Source organism: Culex quinquefasciatus, chromosome 2 (assembly GCF_015732765.1).
Source record: "Culex quinquefasciatus strain JHB chromosome 2, VPISU_Cqui_1.0_pri_paternal, whole genome shotgun sequence".
Classification (NCBI taxonomy): domain Eukaryota; kingdom Metazoa; phylum Arthropoda; class Insecta; order Diptera; family Culicidae; genus Culex; species Culex quinquefasciatus.
This window is the reverse complement of record NC_051862.1, coordinates 159,390,815-159,413,820: the sequence shown is the minus strand read 5'-3', so window position 1 is coordinate 159,413,820 and position 23,006 is coordinate 159,390,815. Positions and strand designations below refer to the sequence as shown.

The 23,006-nt window shown below is 34.7% G+C and overlaps 1 protein-coding gene and 1 long non-coding RNA gene across 2 annotated transcripts in view; one reads left to right on the top strand and one right to left on the bottom strand.

The window, feature by feature from the left end:
• LOC6036051 overlaps nt 1-23,006 on the bottom strand; it is a 747,764-nt gene that overhangs the window by 106,766 nt on the left and 617,992 nt on the right. The window contains exon 7 of the mRNA XM_038257515.1: nt 14,637-14,840. Within this exon, the coding sequence (XP_038113443.1) occupies nt 14,637-14,840 (204 nt within the window). The remainder of the gene's footprint in view (nt 1-14,636; nt 14,841-23,006) is intronic.
• LOC119767847 lies at nt 6,870-7,411 on the top strand. Its single transcript, XR_005277746.1, has 3 exons — nt 6,870-7,048; nt 7,111-7,220; nt 7,279-7,411. It is a non-coding gene; the product is annotated as an uncharacterized LOC119767847 (long non-coding RNA).

Genomic DNA, 23,006 nt, shown 5'->3' with positions numbered 1-23,006 from the left:
ACGACGGGCAGGTGGCCGGCGGTGGCGGCGGTACCAATTTTCCGCATTTCCGTCCATTTCCGGGCGATGCTTTGAGACAAATAGTGGATCATTTAAAAAAAGGGGTGGGAAGATGAAAAGTGCTGAGTATTTTTCTTATTTTTTTCCCTTCTGTACCCGGGGAGTTTTTTTTCTGCTTCGTTTTGCTTGGCATGATGGTTGAGCTCGAGCGATAGTGACTTGAGCGGTGGGTGGTGGGAGCGAATATAAACATTTGTAGAAGGTCATAATTTACATTTTAACGTTTTACCTGTGGAAATAGTTCGGTTTGAGGGGGAAACTGCTCGAGACAGGAAGGATAAAAATAATGAAAAAGGATTAGCTCAAGATAACTTAGAGGTTCTTTCCATAAAATATTTGACTATGAAAAGTGCACCTTTGATTACAAGTGGGAACAGTTTTTCATGGAAATTCATATAATTACCTATCTGAGTTAACAAATGATTTTTTTCCCGAAATTAATATGATGAAATATCTTTTAAAATCTATCTTTAGTTATATATTGATTAGGATGTAACAAAAATGACTTTTTGGCGGGCATTCAAGGGTTTGTTCCGGTGGGCATACTAAGCCCAAATCCAAAATATGAGCTTGATTGGACGTAACAGGAGCTGGCGCTCCGCCCTTCAATTTTAAATGGGATTTAACCCGTAAAAAAAGATTTTTTCAAAAATGTCACTTTTTGAGGCATTTTGGCCACTGAAGCGTTTATTTTCGACATCATTGGCGTGTAGGCCAGATCTTTGCGCATCTTTTGGTATATATAACATTGAAATTTGGAGCACCCTGGAGCTCGGTACAGGCCTTCAAAGATTGGCATTTTTTCGAAAAATCGGTCCCGGCAAAATCAAATGGCGTCTAGGGCGTCGCGAGACGCGACACATATCTTTTTTGCCGGGACCGATTTTTCGAAAAAATGCCAATCTTTGAAGGCCTGTACCGAGCTCCAGGGTGCTCCAAATTTCAATGTTATATATACCAAAAGATGCGCAAAGATCTGGCATACACGCCAATGATGTCGAAAATAAACGCTTCAGTGACCAAAATGCCTCAAAAAGTGACATTTTTGAAAAAATCTTTTTTTACGGGTTAAATCCCATTTAAAATTGAAGGGCGGAGCGCCAGCTCCTGTTACGTCCAATCAAGCTCATATTTTGGATTTGGGCTTAGTATGCCCACTGGAACAAACCCTTGAATGCCCGCCAAAAAGTCATTTTTGTTACATCCTAATATTGATATAGTATTACAATTTTGAATCCTGGTTCTTAATGCATTTGACGGAGTTTAAGGGTGTTTTTTTTTCCAGATTTCGGTTCAAGGTTAAAGAAATTTTTTTTTCTGTAATCTGGTAAGTATCGGAACACGTTGGACAAATTGTTTTAGCTACATTTTTGCATAGTAAATTGACATTTTTGTATTTATATTCAGAACAGACCGTGTCAACATCACAATTAGTACATCAGTTTTCATATTTGAAGCATAAGTGCTCAAAAACAGGCTGGCCCTATTCAGACTGTAGTCTTGGTTTACCCCAGTTGATGGTAGATAAAACTAAAATTAGGTTTTGAATTTTTGTTTCATGGTATGACATGAAAATCATCATTAAGGGTACACAACAACCAAGGAAGTTGTTGTCTTCTTATTCTAAAATAGTTGAACTTACGGACCCAATCCTGAAATAATTTGATTGAAAAAATTGACAAATTTTTGAAACAGTAACATAGGGGATGAATAAAAATTATATTGATAGTTCCCGTAGTTTTGAAGATACTAGAATGTCTGTAGCAAATATCTGGGTGCAAAAGCTCAGGTTGATGCTTGATGAACTTTTCTTAAATTCTTCAAATATTATGACAATTGATAATTCTAGACATACCATTAATGTTATTCAATCATGATAAAAACATTATTTTTCAAGTTTCAAGTTTGCTCATTTTAATTAAATCAATGTTAACCCTTTGACTCAAAACACTTATTTATTGACATTTCCAATTATTGGGTTTAACAGAAAATTGAAAAAATGTTTTTTTTTGTTTTTCTTATTGAAAATCGTGAATTGGAAAATTTACCCGAGTAAAACTCATTTTTCACACAATTAAATTCAATAATACACTTTAGTGGAGAAGACCTATGGAACGTCAACATTATCCTCAATATACCAACATTATATTATGAAATAAATTGCCTTTGATTCCTAAAAAAAAATCTTAACTAATTTAATTCGACTTTAAGAGGTTGTGTTTCAGCAACCACCAGTCAGATACATTTTGGCATCTGTCCATACAAAAATGGTACGTAAATATTCGAAAATCTGTAACTTTTGAATTAATTTTCTGATCCATTCGGTGTCTCCTGCAAAGTCGAAGGTATTGTTGAGGACTATTCAGGAAAAATAGGTACACGGAACAAAAATTGCCGATTGTTTTATTAACTTTTTTTTTACAAGAACTTAACTTCCCAAAATCCTTATTTTTTTATTTTCGAGATTTTTTGATATGCTTTAGGGAACAAAAAACTGCATCTTTTGGGCAATAGAAAAGTATGGTCAAACATTCTGCCGCCGGAATATGATTTTTTGAAAATATGTGAGTTTTTCAAAAAATCGAATTCCATGCATAATTTTTTTTGACCTCATTTTGTTTATGTAAAGTGGAATATGCAATCGAAAAGTACTTTACAGATTTTTTGATAATGGGTCCCGTATTCAAGATACGAGAGTTTGATTTCAGCGAAATATTTGCATTTTTTTTTATTTTTTGAAAATAGTGATCATGAGTAACCATTTCTGTTTTTTTGAAGTTCAGAAAATTTGCTATAAAATTGTCTAGGAACAATTTTTAAAACTTTTAGAGTCAAGACTAATATTTCAAAAGGGTCAAACATACATTTTTACGCTCTTTTAAAATATTAGTCTTGATTGAAACATTTTCAAAGTATTGTTTTCAAAAAGATTGGAAAATTTTACGAATGTTGATTTTTTTATCATATTATCCGAAGCCTCGATTATCCCATGTTTTGACTTTCCGAAGTTGGATTATCCGAAGGTTTGTATGGGACTTCGGATAATCAAATCACGAAGAATTTTTTTTTCGTATTATTTTTAATTTTCTTGTTTTTAACATAAAATTTTAGTCAAATTTGGGTTGTTGTTTGCCTATTAAAAAATAAAATGGTTTTTTCAACATTGCACAGCAAAAAATCCGATGGTAAAATCGCATGCAAAGGTTTGCACATCTTCTTGTGAGCAAAAGCATGTAATATTGTATGAGAAAACGTGTACACAAAAGGCATGTACAAAAGAAAAATAAATAAATTTTGCACACCCCAAAAATAACATCAATCTGGTAAGATAATCGGATAATCGAAACTGGACTGTATAAAATATTTTCAGAATAGTCACTCATGATCACTATTTTTAAAAATCGAAATACTACAAATATTCCGCTAAAATAAAGCTTTCCGTGGCTATATCTTGAAACGAGGCACTTTATCAAAAAATCAGTAATATATTTTAAATAAAAAAATAGGTTAAAAAATGTTTGCATGAAATTTCGATTTTTTTCCAAAAATCACTATTTAAAAAAAATCATAACTCGGCTGCAGAAAATTTGACCATTCTTCTCTATGAGTTCTACAAATAGTTCTACGAAAATACTTGAAGAAAATCGCTATCACAAAAAGATGGGTCCTCCTTGAAGAGTGCCAACGCCTATCTCCCGAATTTCACTCACGCTCGCCGAACCAAAATGCGAACCTTTTACGCAGTCTCTCGGGATTGACAGAGCGAACGTGCCTGCCTGCCCGGAAGGCACATTTCATCAGACCGTCAACATCACCGCGGAATCAGACTCGCTGACATTCACGTTTCATTAAAATCTCATTTTCGTCCGGACGCGGCGGCCGGATTTCACCTGACTCGTTGAAAAATACACGGTAAAAATATTTTTTTTAGACATATTTTATTTTAAAACCAACTGTAATTTTTCAATAAGTTAAAAATAAATTCCACTTAAAACAATTCATGATTTTTTTCACCGTTTCTTCAAAGTCATTCCAAGAAGGACAAACGGAATCGAAAAGCCAGCTTTTATACTCATCATCGACTCACGCTCACGAAAACTGACCGCTACCTGCTGACTTCCCTGAAGACCTTCCGGGAAATTGTCTGAAGTCTGATGAAAGCGGACAATAACCGGCAAAATATGTTACGCGGGTTTATCCCATTATTCAGCTGAGAAACAGTTGACAGTGAAAAATCGCATGAGGTTATGAGCAATTTGTGAAAAACAGAATTTTCAATTAAAATTTAAGCTCTTTTAACAAAAAAGTGTAAAAAATAAGGCGTTGTTCCTTGCTCCAATTTAAATTTTCTTCAATGAAGATATTAGTCAAGTTTTAACGCCTGTCAAAGTAGTTAAACTTGGCTGCCATCCACGGAACTACTAAATCTAGGCGACTTTTAGGAAGATCCAAAAATTCCTACATCCGGGATAAAAGCTTCTTCCCATCACGGGCTGCGGGCTCAAACTCTGGGCTAGTGCCCAACGGAGACCAACGGGGAAAAAGGACTAGGCTCTTTTATGATGTTTTACATCAATCCTTGTTGCGGCCGGAGAACCACATCATGTGATGGAGAACGCTGCCATAATGTCCTCATCCTCGGTTATGGCTCGACTATAATCTTCTTTGGGCTGCAGTTGGCAGTGATGTCGTCATTTTGCTGACGTCGTGCTCAATTGACACATTGGATTCAGCAAAAAATGTTGCTTATTTGAATATCTGAGCAATAAGAAAAAATACATTTTTATTATTTTATCATCTGTGACAACCTAGCACAATGGCAACAATTTGTGCTCATTTCCGCGTCAAACACGCGCGCCCCCTTCTTTTTGTTGATGTGGAAGTTACTTTGGACACGTTTCTGCCAACTGTTCCGGAGAAAGGGGTAAAGTGCGTCCAAAGTAGTCCCACGGGACGGTACGGCTTCTCTAATGTGCTTGCTCTTTTGGATGGACGAAAAGGACTCTGCGCTTGGTACACATCCGTGGCTTTGATGGTGTGATCGAGCATTATGTGTTCAGAGCATCTCGTTTAGTGGCGTACGAACTGGTTGGGCACGATTAGTTTTGAGCGGTTTGGAACAAAGAGGAGATTATGGTATGTTTAACCTTTCTACGGTATTACATGTACGGTTTTGGGGTACTTTACGATTCATTTTGGCCAGTTCCGGGAAATCTGGAACCGTTCCCGGATACCCTAAGAACGACCTACCGAAAAAAAAATCTTGGAGAGAGTTTAAAAATATCTAGATATCAAATGTTGCTCGTGAACTGTTACAAGAAATTTGTCAAAAATTTAAAATCTGCAATAATTTTTAGAAGTTTTGAAAACAAAAAAACGCAAAAAACTAAATTTACCACGAAAACCGTCATGATAAAGCACTTTTGGTGCCATCATCTGGAGTGACTTTTGGACTGGGGGATGAGATTGGGTCATGCAAAAATGGAGAAACTTAACAGGAAGACCCATTGCACTATGGGCTAGCAGGTGGCCAAAAATACAAAATGTTGCACTTTTGAATATTTTTTTCGCCGTTGTTAGTTGATAGTAAACATTTCAACTAAGAAAAATTCCCAATTTCAAAGCTGTAGGTACTATAGTTTCCGAGATACACATTATCAAAGTCAAGAAAGGGTGTGAAAAGGTTAATTTTTTTCAGAAAAAAACTGTAATTTTCATATGTTCATGTTAAATTGAATTTACCATGGATTTCAAATATTTTAGACTTTTTGAAAGGTAATAAGATGAACTTTCAAAATTGACATAATGTTCACAATTTTTTAATTTTTTATTGTTATTTTTTTTAAAGCATTATTTGTCAAAAAAATACAAACTTTTGACTTCTTTAATCCAGTACTTGAAAGACTCGCACTGTTCTGTACTTTGAATTAGTTTTGTCATAAGATTTTGAATCTAACGAACAAGGTCATCTTTACAAAAGTTGCGTAAAGTTGCGAAAACGGATTTTACAGCAAGTTTAAAATAAAAGAATCATGCATGGTTGTTACATGGTTGTCTTACGTTGAGGAACCTATAATTCTTTTAATGAGATTTATTTTATACCAAAAATGTTTAATTTTGGCCGATTTTTGCGTGACATACTTTATGGATGACGCCCTAGGTATTTATATTTTTTGCCATTTTTTCAGAAAATTCCAATATGGACAGAAAAAATTGACCTGGTTTATAGATTTTTTTATAACAAAATATGATTTAAAAAAAATGGAAAATGACATTAAAAAATTGTTGACTTAATTTTTGATGTAGAATCAAATTTGCAAAAAAAAAGCAAAATTTTGATAACATGCGCCGGTTTCACGATACAGTCATGCCCCGGGTTTGAAAGCCTAGGTTTTGTTTGAGATGCATTGGCTATAGTCGTATGAAAAATCATGCAAACATCATTTTTTTTAGTGTTTTGGAATTGGGATGATGTCAGCTATCCATTGCACTTATAATTACATGAAAATTTTCACAAAAATACGTATTTTCCTATATTTTGAAAATGCAATGTTTCTCGAAAATTTTCACAAAACTAAGAATTTTTGAAAAAATCTGGAGTTTTTTTTGAAAAGGTTGTAACCTATCGCTTGTACGTAGTACAATCTCTGGTCACAATGCTTCGCATAAGCCTGTCAAACTGAACCTTAGGGACAAGTTAGGATATTGTAATTAACCATTACACTTTTACAACATAAAACAAACACACAAGCTATCCCTTCGGCAAGCACGACTCACATCTCTATTGCGTCAAGTTCGAAATACGCAAACAAAAGCTTAAAATTTTATAAAAAGGACTTCTTCATTTTGAATCGTCCTCATTTGCCGCTACCGACTAGAATCCGTTACATATATTCTAGTCCCACCTGTAAAAGTCTTGTAATTTAAAGTGCAGTGAAATTGTTAAATCAGTGTTGAATGTTAACAGCATTCCAGTAGCGGCGAAATGGTAATTTAGTGTCTTTAACTATGTGAGTCGTGTCTTAAGAGTGTCTTTTATTGTTAATTTAGTGTCAGGGAGTTGGTCCCAACAATTCACCATCCAAACTAAACGCAAAGGACCGCGCTCAACGTCAAAAGAGGTCGTTTGGTTGGTGGTGCATGGAGTGTCACAAATAGTGGTAATTATTAATCAATTGTAAGATCTGCACAAAACGCTAGAAATGAACTCCTTTCCAGAACCTCCAAGTTGGCAAAGCGCGCCAACCCGAGAATTCTGTAGAGCGCAATGGCGGAGGCCATCCGGTGAGTTCATTGTTTAACCACTAGACACGAAAGCACAAGTACTAAAACAAAACTTAAACGCACAGGTTTTTTTTTTTTATCAAAGACAAAGACACAAAACCAAAGACACCAAAACCGTTGCTGCGCCAGGCCTGGCCGGAGGAAGATCCTCCGACTTGACTCGACCACCGCGGGATACACTAGAACACACGAACACACACACACATGGTTAGGTTAGTTTTAAAACGACGAAAAACAATAAATTAGGACAGTTAAATGCAATAAACATGACTTTTTCCATAACCCAAAGCGACGATCTTTTGTGATTCTTTTGCCAGGACAGTGCGATTAGCTGAATCGAACCAGGATTGTGAAAGGGTAGGTACAATTCTCCTTCCCACGTCAAATGTGAGTAGTTGCAGATCTTTACATCTCTCTCTCATCTCCAAGAGTCTCAAGTTCTGATTTTTATTTAATTTTTAATTAATGAACTAGTGGTGGTTATTGCCCCCTAGTTCGTTATTACAAATGGCGCCCAACGTAAATTAAGTAAGCTTTTCAATCTGTTTGGCAGAAATTTTGGTCGTAAACTTCATTTTTGTGTGTGCAGTTAAGATGTTCAATGATTAAATGTTGTTTCTGTTCATTGAGTTCTGTTTTTTCTGCTTTCCTGTTTGTACATCGTTCGCTTCACACACACCACTTCAAAATTAATCTATAAATAAATATTGTCTTTGTCCTTTTTTTATTGCCTCCAGACGTGATCGATCAGTCTGGGAGCAAACAATAGGATTGAAAGCCGGATCGGCCCAGCTGTTCTCGGACTCTGCAGCCAAAAAGAGACCGGTAGTTTTGTATATTGAGAGTAAAAGATACAGAACAATAAAATCTTCGTGCTCTCCGTGCTTTCTTTCCACGACGATCAGTTGAGTTTCGGTCGTCACGGGAGCACAAGCTCAAAAGTTAAAAAAAAAAAAAAACACCGGTCGTAAAGAAGAAGAAAAAGTGGAAAATTTAGAATAATACTAAAAAAAAAAAAAGTTCTGAAAAATATCTAGTGCAAAATCAGAAAAATTCTAAAGAAAATACAACTGTGATAAAAAAAGTTCTGTGATTAAAAATAAAAAAATATAAGGAAGAAAACTAAAAGTGATACAAAATAAAAGTGTGATAATGAATTTTGAAAATTATGAAATTAAATTCAAATTAAAAGCCTGTGTTGTAAAAAGTGCTAAATTTGATTGTAATCAAAAGCACTGTTGATCAGCCTGGTGGTGTACACCCCACTGGAGTGGTTGAGATGATCTACAAAAACAACGAATTTCTTTAAAATTAATCAGTTTGGTAAGTTACACTCGCCAAAACAAAATCATCGTCAAATCTACAGCTATTTGGCTGATGCCGTAGCTTGTACTTTGTGTTTGTTCAGTCTACAATTTCTTGTTGCAACAATAGAGGCACAGAAACTATTGTTTTGCCTTATTTATTGCCTTCTTGTTTGTGATTGTGGTATTTACAGGCTGTTGTTTGAATGGTCCATGAAATTAAAAAAAATCTTTTATTTTTTTCTTTTTGTGTAGGGGAGTGAAAATCTTGATTTTTTTTTTCTTTTTGTTTTAAATGTTTATTTATTTTTTAGTGTTATTTGTGTTTATTGTTCTTAATCATTTTTGGTTTTTTTTGTGAAGAATTTCTGGCCAACCGTACCCGTCGAACCAGACGAATCGGATGAAATTTCTTTTTCGAATCGCGATCATTCCTGGCCAACTGTTCCCTCCTTCGCTGGGAGAATCAGATGGAATTAATAGTGACGTTAAAAAAAATGAAAATGTGAGTGAACAGTAAAATAAATGTTAAGTGTAAAGTGTAAAATAAATTGATGATTTTATAATTCCTGACCAGCTGTACCCGTTGAACTAGACGAATCAGACGGAATAGTGCTAAATCCGCGAATAAAATTCCAGGTCAACCGTGCCCTCCCCGCGTGGAGAATCGGATGGAATGTAGTGAATGAGACAGTGTGAATGAATTAAATGTTGAGTGTTTGTGAAATGTAGAATTGGAAAGTTTGTCAATTGTTGAATATTCCCCTAATTAGAGCCCTTCCGGAGATTGACAGCACCTCCGCTAGGAATCTGCAAAAGATGCTCCTGTCATTCTTAGGACTTAATAATTTGAATATTTTGAAAAATTCTGACCGGTCAATAATGATTTTTATTAACAAAATTTTAAGTAGTCAATTTTATGCAACTTTTGCTCTAGTACGACGGTACACAGAGGTTATCTGCTAAAAAATTACTACTGCTTTGTAAAAATTTAAATTTTATAGCAAGTACTTCTCAATTTTGGACTTCATTGATGGTAAGCTGGAAATCTAGCATTTTTGAAATCAATTGAGGTTGTAATGAGATTACTTGTGATTATTTTTGTTTGTTTACCCTACTTTTGTTTTTCAACTGAGTGTATCGTTTGTAAATCAAACACTTCTGACTCTTTGAAAATTTAAAGGGTGACAAATAAATGGCTCAAATTTAAGCCAATGATAAATTTCCCTGTGATGATTCTGTGATAATTGACAACATTTATTTCTGACCAATTCTAATAATTCTGACAAGCTGACTTTTGAAATTTTTATTTATTCAGATTTTTTTATTTACAATTTTTCATATACACTTTATAGATTTTATTTATTTATTTATTTTTTTTTGTGTTATTTATTTCGTGTTGTTCTTTGAATTTTTTGACAGATGCGCCCACTAATCAATAAAACTAAATAATTTACCAGAACTAGGGGTTTCTACTGATGATTGAAAAATGTGGAGTTTCTGCAAAACTCACATTTTCCCTGGTGGTGGGGAATTGTAACCTATCGCTTGTACGTAGTACAATCTCTGGTCACAATGCTTCGCATAAGCCTGTCAAACTGAACCTTAGGGACAAGTTAGGATATTGTAATTAACCATTACACTTTTACAACATAAAACAAACACACAAGCTATCCCTTCGGCAAGCACGACTCACATCTCTATTGCGTCAAGTTCGAAATACGCAAACAAAAGCTTAAAATTTTATAAAAGGACTTCTTCATTTTGAATCGTCCTCATTTGCCGCTACCGACTAGAATCCGTTACATATATTCTAGTCCCACCTGTAAAAGTCTTGTAATTTAAAGTGCAGTGAAATTGTTAAATCAGTGTTGAATGTTAACAGCATTCCAGTAGCGGCGAAATGGTAATTTAGTGTCTTTAACTATGTGAGTCGTGTCTTAAGAGTGTCTTTTATTGTTAATTTAGTGTCAGGAGTTGGTCCCAACAATTCACCATCCAAACTAAACGCAAAGGACCGCGCTCAACGTCAAAAGAGGTCGTTTGGTTGGTGGTGCATGGAGTGTCACAAATAGTGGTAATTATTAATCAATTGTAAGATCTGCACAAAACGCTAGAAATGAACTCCTTTCCAGAACCTCCAAGTTGGCAAAGCGCGCCAACCCGAGAATTCTGTAGAGCGCAATGGCGGAGGCCATCCGGTGAGTTCATTGTTTAACCACTAGACACGAAAGCACAAGTACTAAAACAAAACTTAAACGCACAGGTTTTTTTTTTTTATCAAAGACAAAGACACAAAACCAAAGACACCAAAACCGTTGCTGCGCCAGGCCTGGCCGGAGGAAGATCCTCCGACTTGACTCGACCACCGCGGGATACACTAGAACACACGAACACACACACACATGGTTAGGTTAGTTTTAAAACGACGAAAAACAATAAATTAGGACAGTTAAATGCAATAAACATGACTTTTTCCATAACCCAAAGCGACGATCTTTGTGATTCTTTTTGCCAGGACAGTGCGATTAGCTGAATCGAACCAGGATTGTGAAAGGGTAGGTACAATTCTCCTTCCCCACGTCAAATGTGAGTAGTTGCAGATCTTTACATCTCTCTCTCATCTCCAAGAGTCTCAAGTTCTGATTTTTATTTAATTTTTAATTAATGAACTAGTGGTGGTTATTGCCCCCTAGTTCGTTATTACAAGGTCCTATAAACAAAATTTCAAATTTTTGCTTTTTGGGTGTTTTTAGAACCGCCTTGAGTCAGGGTTATTCGAAAACACCCAAAAAGCGAAAAATGAAAATTTTGTTTATAGGACCTTTTCAAAAAAAACTCCAGAAATACTCAAATTTTAAGTTTTTTACAATATGGGTTTTAAACGAACGGGATTTTTCATACATTTCGAAAGTTATAACACATTTTTTTTGAAAATATTAAAATTTTTCACAAAACTACGCTATTTCTAAAAAATACTCCAAATTTCAGTTTTTCACAATATGGGCATCAAATGATCTGAGGGAGCGGCCGTGGCTGACTGGTTACGGTGTTCGCTTTGTAGGCGAATGGTTATGGGTTCGATTCCCATCTGCTCCCAACGAGAAAGTTTAAGAACACATAAATTTGAAATGATGAATATATGAACGAAAAATCATAAACGCTCGAGGCGGGGTTCGAACCTCCGTCCTTAGGATTGGTAAGCAAAAATGCTAACCACTAAGCCATGACGACTTGGTGAGCGTGGACTGGAATTAGGAATACTGTTACAGAGAGCGAGTTGTGGCGCTATAACCACGGCAAATAGTGTCCAGGGCATTCGTGGAAATACAATGTCCCATCCCAGAGGGTCCCGGAGTTACCAAACCTTCTTAGCATGGTGCTCCCAACGAATACAACCAAAATCTCGGAGCGTATGGTGGTGTGTCCCCACGCTTCTTCCTCCCCTGTCGATTCAGAATTGTGTTGTTGTTCGAACACTCAGTGCTCAAACTCAACCCAATTACGAGTCATCTCTGCGATACGGCTTTACGCAATAGGCCTGGCCGCTTTAACACTTGTGATGTTTCAATGCATTCTAATGCAATGGCGCACTACAAATGTTAATAAATGACAAGAAGAGTGCTAGGCGTCATCTAACCTAAGGCACTCTCCAGGATCCCTTCGAAAGATTGGCTGCACTAGGGTCTGATTAGATTAGATTAGATTAGATATGGGCATCAAATGATCTGAATTTTTCATACATTTCGAAAGTCATAAATTTTTTTTAAATACTCATTTTTTTTACAAAACTACGTATTTTTGGAAAACAAACCAAAGTTCCAGTTTTTTACAATATGGTTATCAAATGATCGGGATTTTTTCGTACATTTGGAATGATATAATTTTATTTTTGAAAATACCTTCTTAAAATTTTTATAGAGCTACGTATTTTTGAAAAAATACTCAAAATTTCAGTTTTTCATAATATGGGTATCAAATGATCGGGTTTTTCATACATTTTGAATGTATTTTCTTTTCAAAATGCTCAAAATTTGCATAGAGCTACGTGTTTTCGAAAAAGAAATATTTGATTTTTTTTTCGATTATTTAGAAAAATCACTACTTTTTTCAAAAAATTATAGCTCGGTCAAAGATTTTTTGCCCATTACGCATTTTTCCTAAAGGATGGAATTTTATGTTACCTAAAGCCTTATAAAAAAGTGTATTTTCTGTGATCAGCCATTTCTCATCCATACCTACAACTACAACATTGCCAAAGACACCAAATTGTTCGAGAAACTGTTCAATAGAAACAGATTTTTGAATTTTCGCCATTTTATGTATGGATAGCAGCCAAATTTGTATGAAAAATGATTTGGACATACTGGTGATGCAAAATGTCTTCCTTGGGAATACTTTTTCTGGTGCCAAATTTAAAAAATACGGAAAAATCGGTTGATTGAAATCATAAATAATTGCTCATAAGAATCAACTCGGGGTTTAGAGAAAACTGCCAACAAAGTTTGACAGCCTGCTTTGCGCATGGCAAAATTTTGAACTTAAATAGACTCTTACTCAGTTCAATCATGAAATATCTTCATGAAACTTTCAAGAGTGATTGATAATCATCTTTTGAGTGGATTTAACAATTATTCTGTAATATAAACCCCTTAATTATTTTTTATAAATAACAAGCTCTTCCCGGCAAACTTCGTCCTGCCCTTTTTTGGTTTCCTGACGTTTCTTGATTGTTTGCTAATTCAGCCTCCTGTGATCTAAATTTGAGTTTACGTAACTTTTCCCATACAACCCGCCGATTTTCCGGAATCGGTTCCAGAGTGGCCAAAGTTGTAACTTTTTGGCGTAAGAACCTTCCTTGGGCTTATACGAACCCAACGCAACATAGAGCACCTCGATCCGACGTTCCGTGTTGAATTGATTCACGTTCGAACAAAACCGTCGAAATTTTTTATATATATAGATATTTTGCATGATTCTTGGATATCATCATGTGCATGATTATTTTTTCACAATAATCAGCAAATTAAAAAAAACTAGAACAAAGTTCACACGATTTTCATTCCTTGCAATACAAAGTAAAAATTAATTTATTTTGAATTCTTTTTAATTTTAGATAATATTTGTGGGAAATTTTGAATTATTTACATCTTTAAATTCACGACTTTACATTTTTGAAGTTGATGACAGTAAACGATTTAACAAAAAGATGATTTATTGTGAGTTTTTCTACCAGGTAATATAATTTTGAACTTCGAGTTTCACAGATTGACATTTTTTCTGATGAATCATTTAACCAGAAAATTAGAAAAAAGAGCAAGGAATAGGTAAACTTTTTTAAATTTAAAAAGAATAGTTTTCTATGTTGCATCACAGCTTAAACCTTTTGAATCTCCCCCGACATTTCGACGAAAGACAAGTTAAATCCTGCTGGAAATCACTATTCCGACAACTGGGATATAGTCAGTTGTCATGTCGTCCGGGACGGTATTTGTTCATCTAAGAACAGTGCCATGATGCTAAAGCAGCAGGTCAAACATTACTGTGTTCGTGTGTCTAGGTTGATCACTATGGAAATGTACGTTCGTCTACAATAAGGCCAATCACGGTGGAGACAACTTCCTACTAGGTAGTTGTGTTGCACAGAGTTCAAATTCTACGAAGAAGGACCTGCTACGATAAGCCACATCCGCCACATCTGATTGCTGGATTGCTGGTCCTGTTTACATTCGGTTATTGTTTGTTGTCAACATGGCCGGGACCGACCAACGACTGTAGTCTTCTTTCGGAGTAAACTAGATTGCCTCTTGGAAGTGAGGGCTTTAATCAAATAAATGTGCTCGTTTACATTCTTCCTGATGTTTCTGTACGGTTTCGCAAAAATATATAAATATCAATTTGCTTATCATAGCAGAGATAAAACCATCAAGAAAATTTCTTCATTGAAGACGATGGAATTTTACCACAGAGTTCCCAAGTTCAACTTACGGTGCAGATCTAGCACATAGCTGCTCTCCTTCGGTTCGGCGAGCTGCGTGTTCGTCGCCTGGCAGGTGAAAACCGAGTTCAGGTCGGAGCGCTGGATCGCCGGCCACAGCAGCCGATTCTCGATGACGTCGCCCGAGTTGTGCTCGTTCTGTTCGTCCACCAGGATGCCGTTGATGAGCCACTTGACCGAGGGCTGCGGTCGACCTGGAATAAAGGAGAGATATTTGAATTTTTGCAAGTTAGTAAAATGACTTAAAATGGCCTAATTTTAATTTTTTTTTTAATATTAGTAAATTTAAGCTTATTTGCATAAAAAATAATCTGTAACTAGCAAAAAGCAACTAAGTTAGACTGTTTCTCTCATCTGTCCTAAACTAGGTCAATTTCCTGCTACATCGTCCTCTCAGCACTTCAAAGCAGACTCCAAGGGACGTTTCGCTCCGTTTTATTTGACATCCCGTGTCAACGCTACCCTCCAGAACATGTACTCCGACGGTCCGTATTGCCTGTCGAAGCCCGATATCGTTGATCGATTTTTGTGCAAACACACACATGTGTGTGTATGTGTGCATTTCATTTGCTTAGTGTGTGTGTTCGTGGTCACACTGTTTGCATTCCGGTCGACGTTCACCAACTGCAACGTCGCGGTTTGCAATAATTGGAATACAACAGAGTTGAGCTGAACAAACAAAACAACAACAAACGTCAAAGCCAGAGAGTCGTGAAAATGTAGCCTTGCTCGTTGATGTTGGCTTCAGTTTGGAACCAGTTCATCAAACCGGGACTATTTGTGTAGGCCAGCGTGTTTTTTTTTCTGTGTTGGTAAAAGTCATTGTATTGTTTGACAGACAGATTGAAAGTTATTTGAAGGGGATTTCGATTTTGATACATATTGCTTGAAGCATACATTTAGAATATTACAATCTTCTCTTGGAAAACTGTCTAACAAATAGAACCGATGTTTTGAGTTTTAAATTTACAAAATATTTGATAAATTATTTTAAATGATCATATTTTCCACGTATTACTTAGGCCATTAAAACAAATATACCGAAAATAAAGATTGCTAAAAAACAATAAAAATCTAGAGAAATGTAGACTGATTTTGTTACTTAGGTTATTTGATTATCCAACTTTTGTGTTTTAAGACCACAGATAATTAGGAAAAAAAGAAAAAATGAAAGTTTAGGAATAAATATATTTTTGGCCGTTATATAACTGTTATAATGCGTGTCATTTTGTTTAACCTATGGTACCACTAAAGTTATTTATTTGATTTTGCATGACGTAAAACCACAAATTACCAATTAAAATGAACTTTCAAAATTGATTGCAAATATAAGATGCATTTATTACTTGCCAGTCTGCAAATAAATTACTCAGATTACTGGGTCAGGGACAAATTTACAAATTTCCCAAAATTTTAAATATAGGTGAACAAAAAATAAAATAAAAAATACTTGTTAAAAATACATCACAAAAATTCGAATATTTATTAACTGGTTCAATCATTATAAAAATAAATATTAATGCAGTAAATTTAATTTTATATTGTTTGCAGGTTATTTCAAGTCAAATTTCATTGAACTTTTAAAGATTCCTGAAAAAATGTGGCCCATATTTTTTGAGCTAATCATAAACATAACAAATATTCGCAGTGGCCTAACTTAAAAACGGCAAAATTAATCTGAAAATTATAATTTTGCGATTCCAAATTTGATTCTGCATCGAAAAATGATTGGTAAAATTTAGATTGATAATATTTCTGTTTGTTAAATATAAAAAAAAAATTTGATTCATGACTTTGGTACTAGATTTTTTTGTAAATTCATTTTTTTCGTATACACAATGTTTCATCCTTATAAACAAATAACTATAAAAGTTAAATTCAACAAGTGAAAAAAAAAAACTATAATGCGGAAAAATTGCAATTTTTACACTGATTTGGGCTTAAGCTTCTGAATATTAGTCGATTCTAATAGCGGACTTGAATAACAAATTTTATTCCAAAAACTGTGTTATAAGATATTTTAAAATCTATAGTTAGATTTGCAAATTATAAAATTGTATTCGAATGGGAGAAAAATTTCAATTAGTTCACTTTTTAATTGAGAATTTGTCTAGGAAGATCAAAGATAATTAAGTACATTTCGATTTGAAATTTAACAAATGAGTCTTAATATATTGTATATAATTTTTCAAAAATTTTCTGGGGTTCCTTGGCCAAAATAATTAGACCCGTATTTTTTTGTTTGGCCATTAGGGTGACCTACATTGTGCTAGGGTGGTTTAAAAAAAGTGGATTGTCTTAGACTGTCTGTCTTAGACACAAAAGAAAGGTTATTAGTTTGACTATTTGAGAAAAATAGTAAGAAGTTTCAAAAATCTAGCTCAACATTTGAAAAAGTCGTATGAAAACTTAAAATGGCGTTTTGACCGTGTCTGGACCAAAGAGCCTATGTCTGAATATATTTGTATCGGATAATTTCACATAGCATATAAAAAAATTGGCGATGTCGAACCGTACGTTTCCGAGATATGATTTTTTGAAAATAAAAACTGAGTTTTTCGACACGCCACACGCAAAAACAGGAAAATGACGAAATCGGCAAAAAATCAACTTTTTTCACTAATACTGCGACGACTTCAAAATTTCAGCAAAATTTGCGAATTTTAATTGAAGTGAGTTCTTTTTTTAATTATGTTGTGGCTATGTTATTTTATCAACTAAAAAAATACACGTTTGCTGAGAACTAATGATTGAAAAATACGAAAATTCTGATTTACAATCTTAATGTCTGTTTTCAATTAAAGGTTAATTTTTTTAAATTATCAAAACGTTTGAAAGTTTCCCAATCTGCTCAACTTTGATGTTGATTAAAATCAAGATTTTGATTAGTTTAGTTATTAATGAGACAACCTCATAATTTGAGAGTTATTTACTGTTTCATATCCAGCTAAAACTTCAATTATCTAAAACCAGCGTTGAAATAATTTCAGAAGAAAAACCATAAGGCTGATTTTGAATTATCCGTTTAGATGAGTGTTGCAATAGTTTATTGCAGTATTTTTATGATTTAAAACATTGAAATAAAATTCCTGCTATTCATAATACTTCTCATTATATAAACTCAATAAAAACTTTCAAAAGCATTCAATCGTTTCCTTCGGAAATTCCCATTCTCTTTAACAATCACCCATAACGCATCAATTTCGTCCTCTCACTTTTTTTTGGTAAGCTTTTTATATGCTAGGTCGGAACCACCCTCAACCCCTCTCAAAATTCGGTGACAGAACCGGAAATTTGGGACCAACACACGCACGCACTCACCCTCACACATGACGCGCGATGCGAACAGACAAGGATATGTCAATTTGCATTTACATACACAAATAAATTTTCTGATAAGGCATGAAAATCACGTAACTTTGACAGCCGCCCACCCGAATTGCTGGTGGTTTGCAGCGATTTGCAGTGGGTAAAATTAACTGAACTTTAGTTTTTTTTTTAAATTTTCAGGTTTTTGAATATAATCAAAATTTAAGTCAAATTATTTATTTTATTAAAATTTCAAAAACTATTATTTAACATCATTTGGAATTTTAGTTTAACCAATGAAATTTGTTCGAAGGTTTTTTTTTAAATAGATTTTGACACTTTTAATTTTTTTAATCTCTCTACGAAAAAAAGACTTATTCTATAAAAAAGGATTTTATGCTGGGGTCAATTTTCCCTCCCTAAGTGCTTTAAGAAATATTTGAACGAATCCTTCTTTCTTCAAAAAAGTTGTTATTGTTCAAAAATATTATCCTAATGGTATATAATGTTATGATTTAAATAAAATAAAATTAAACATTAAACCCACTGTCCATCAACCGAAATCCAGGGGGAAAACCTGGGTGTGCGTGTCCCGCAGTAAGTGATGTGGCCTGGGAGCCACTTTTGTGGGTATTGACATGATAATCACCCTTGTCAAACCAGTCCCGGCTGGCGTGTCCGGAAAGAGCCATCACTCGACCGGCAGCAGAGCGGTCAGCGGAAGCTGCCCTCTCACTGCCTCCCCTTCCAGCCCCGTAGTGTGTATTTCCTGGGCAATTTCGGACCCATTTTTTGTCCCCTTTTTATGGACGGCCCCTCCCCCTGAATTGGTGTTCTCACTTTGAGCTGACAGGATTCGAGCTGACGCACGATTTGTGCTCAATTTGCCATATTTAATCAAAAAATTTATTCGCCACACGAAGGTCCGGATGCTTTCCTTCTCCTGATGTTGTAAAAGGGTGTCTGTGGGTATGGGGGCGATGATGAATGTGTGTATGTGTGACACACGGTAGACATGGTGATACGGTTATCATCGGGTTCGCCCTCAATGTGAAATAGTAAAGCTGACAGCATTCATTTTTCGGTTATTGTTGTTGCCATTCTGGCAACCACTTTGTCCTAGTTTCTGGTGCAAAGGGTTTGAAAAAGGTCTGACCGGAAATAAAATTTGATTGATACTATAGTTCTACAAATTATTTCAGTAATGCAAATCATTCTGAATGCCATCATGTCAAAAATCATCTGCTTTTCGTAATGTTTAAGGAGATTTACAATCAGCCTAACCTAAAATCTAGGTCACTGGAGCCAACGTAGTGACAAAAATTCTGGGCAACGGGATCGAATTGTTGGGCATCAATAAAATAGATGAGTGGAATAAAATAGGGCTGACTACAATTTTTGCATAAAGATTACAAAAGGTTTGGAAATGCGTTCGGTCCAGTGGGTTCAATTTTAGTTTTATCGGAATGTTGCAGTGGATATGAAAATTGATGGCAGTTGAACTATTTTAGAGATATCGAGTGATAAATGGTGGGATTACACTCATGAAATGTCGAATATTAATATGTTTTGAAACATCCTTAACATGTTGTGACTTAATTTATGAAAGTAAAATATGACAATTGTTGCAAAATCTTACCAAAAATGCGTTTTCAGTAAAAACCATAATAATAAAAAAACACACCCAAATTTTGTGCAGCCAAGCATGACCTGAACTTCATTACAGAGATTATGCGATCTTAGAACGACAACCTCCCCCCAAAAACCATGCCATCTCGCCTCGGAAAGTTCCGACCACTTCCGCAGCAGCAACTCGGCAGCACTTGCTGTGGAATTTTCTCATTACCGATGCAGTCTGTCCGGGGCAATCACAGCGACAACGGTGGCTGTTTCCCGGGTGCACCGGAAGTTGCGGGATGGCGGCAGAACAAAAGTTATGCGGCTTTTGCTCTCATTCTGGTCGCCATTTTTTGGCAGGGTAGTCGGAGACTCAGTTGAATAAAATGTTGAAGAAAAATGCATACTATAATCTTAAGACCAGGATTTTTGATCAATTTGATGCCTTCAGCAAAGTTGTAGGTAAAGTTAAGGACAATTTTGGTAAATATGAGTTAACTGTTAACTCTTCAATACAAAAAAAATTGCATAAAATGACTTTTTTGATATTTTGATTTACATGTTTTTGAGGAGAACAAAGACAATATTTGAGCTTATGACAGAAAGGACAAACAATATTTTACAGTGTTGCCAAGTTTTTGACCGTCAAATAAAAACTCAGTTTAATGCTGAATATTGTTTGATTCCGAATCCGGAATTACAAAAATGAAATTTAAATTTTTTTCGACAGCGTCGAAATTGGAAGCACTGCCAATTTTTTTTGCGCTCCCTGGGTTAAAGCTCAAAAGTTGTATTTTTTACCCTTTTTTCAAAAATAGTGCTATTGCCTAAATCGTATGTTGCTGTGTTAAAAAGTGAAACAAAGAGATAGATATTTTAAAGATGTGCCTGTTTTTCTCAAATTGTTCTTACATTTACATACAACTTTGTCCAAGACACCATGATGATCAAAAATTCCGTTCTCAAGATATAGATTTTAGAATATTTGGAAACCATTTTTGTATAGGTGCTGTCAAAGTTGTATGGGAACTTGTATAAACTTTGGTTGACAAATATTTGATACAAAAAAGGCTTAGGGGATGGTGGGGAGTCTTGATCCCTTGCCTGCACTATGTCACCGTGTGGGTGAAAAAATTAGCTTTGTTCTGAAAAGTCGAGCAAAATCGACCCAAACTAATTTTTTTTTATAAATATCGGATTGATTTATAAACATTTTTCTAAAAAGTACTGCAGAAGCCTCCAAGAGATGTTTTAATTTTTTTGTAAACAATTGAATTCTTTTCAAAACATTATTTTTGATAAATGTTTTTTACATGTGTTTGATAAACTTATCAAATTCAAAACTCTTACGCATTTGACGTTAAATTAATCGTCCTACTACTTTTACAATTAATTGTTTAAAAAAGAGCCTTTGGGAAGACTTGATCCTTGCATTTTTACAGACACTGAAATCAGCCTTAAGTTAAAATGATTGGTTAAGTTTTTCTCCTACATTATTTCCTTTTGCATAGTTGCAGGTGACTTACTGCAGTTTTAACTATATTAAAAAAACGGTAATTAATCCACCCAATTAAGACTTCCTCACATTGATAAAGTTGTATTTTTCATTTGATTGGGTTAGATCTTGAATCTTTTGGGGTGTTGTAGAGGTCTTCCGATTACCCGCCAACAATAGATCCGGATAACGTTTTCATCAAAATATCTGATATCCGGCCTCAAAAAGTGTGTAAATAAAACTTAAGTGCTTATAACTTTTGATAGGGTTGCCAGATCTTTAATGTTTTGGACTCTTGAGAAAGGTATTTTTATGTACCTTTCTAAAAATGTATAACATGCCGGGTTTTCTTACAAAAACCACCTTTTTTACAATCTTCCAGAATTTTGTCAAAATCGTTTTTTTAGCATAACTTTTGAAGTACGTTACATAACTTCATAATATTAACTAAGGTCTTGTGGGACACCAAGACGGATCGAATGAGACCAGAACAGTCTATATCGGTTCAGTCAGTCCGGAGATAATCGAGTTAATTTTTTTCGGTGCACGGACTTACAGACATACACACGCACAGACATTTACTAAGAATTTGATTCTGAGTCTATGTATACGTGAAGGTGGGTTTAGGAAGTCAAATTAAGAAGTTAATTTTTCGAGTGATTGTAAACATGCTCAATTTTGGTCTTCATAAGAATATTTTATGTTTTTCAATATTGTATATGAGCAGTTCTCTACCAAAACCGGAAATCGATTTATTTGTATTTTTTGATTTGGCTCAAACTTTGTGGGGGCCTTCCCTATGACCAAATAAGCTATTTTGTGTGATTGGTTCATCCATACAAGTCTCCATACAGTTTTGGCTGCTGTCCATACAAAAATGGTATGTAAATATTCAAACAGCTGTAACTTTTGACTGAATTTTGTGATCAATTTGATGTCTTCGGCAAAATTGTAGGTATTGTTGAGGACTTTTGGGAAAAAAATATGTACACGGAAAAAAAATTTGCAGATTTTTTTATCAACTTTTTTTTCACTAAAACTCAATTTCCCAAAATACGTATTTTTTGATTTTCGAGATTTTTTGATATGTTTTAGGGGACAAAAATCGGCAACTTTTGAGCCATAGAGAAACATGGTCAAAAAATCTGCCGCCGAGTTATGAATTATTGAAAAAATAGTGATTTTTGGAAAAAAATCGAAGTTTCATGCAAAAACAAGTTTGACATTATTTTTTAATGAAATATTGAATTTGCAATCGAAAAGTACTTTACAGATTTTTTGATAAAGGGCTCCGTTTTCAAGATATAGCCACCGAAAGTTTGATTTTAGCGAAACATTTGCAGTTTTTCAATTTTTAAAAATAGTGGCCATGAGTGACCATTTCTAAAAAAATTTTTTTTGAAAAGTTCAGAAAATTTGCTATAAAATTGTCTAAGAGACATTGAAGATTGGACCTCGGGTTGCTGTGATAGAGCCGTTTTAAGAAAAAGAAACACGAAAATTGAAGTTTTCTAAGTCTCACCAAAACAACCCACCATTTTCTAATGACCATATCTCAGCAACTAATGGTCCAATTTTCAATGTTAATGCATGAAAAATTCCTGAAATTTTCCGATCTTTTCGAAAAAAATATTTTGAAATTTTTTAAATCAAGACTAGCATGTTAAATGGGCGTAATATTTAATGTTTTTGATATTTTGATTTACATGTTTTTGAGGAGAACAGGAGCATGTTAAATGGGCGAAATATTGAATGTTTGGCCCTTTTAAAATGTTAGTCTTGATTTAAAAAAATTCAAAATATTTTTTTCGAAAAGATCAGAAAATTTTACGAATGTTTCATGCATTAACATTGATAATCGGACCATTAGTTGATGAGATATCGTCATTAGAAAAAGGTGGGTTATTTTGGTGAGATTAAGAAAACTTCAATTTTCGTG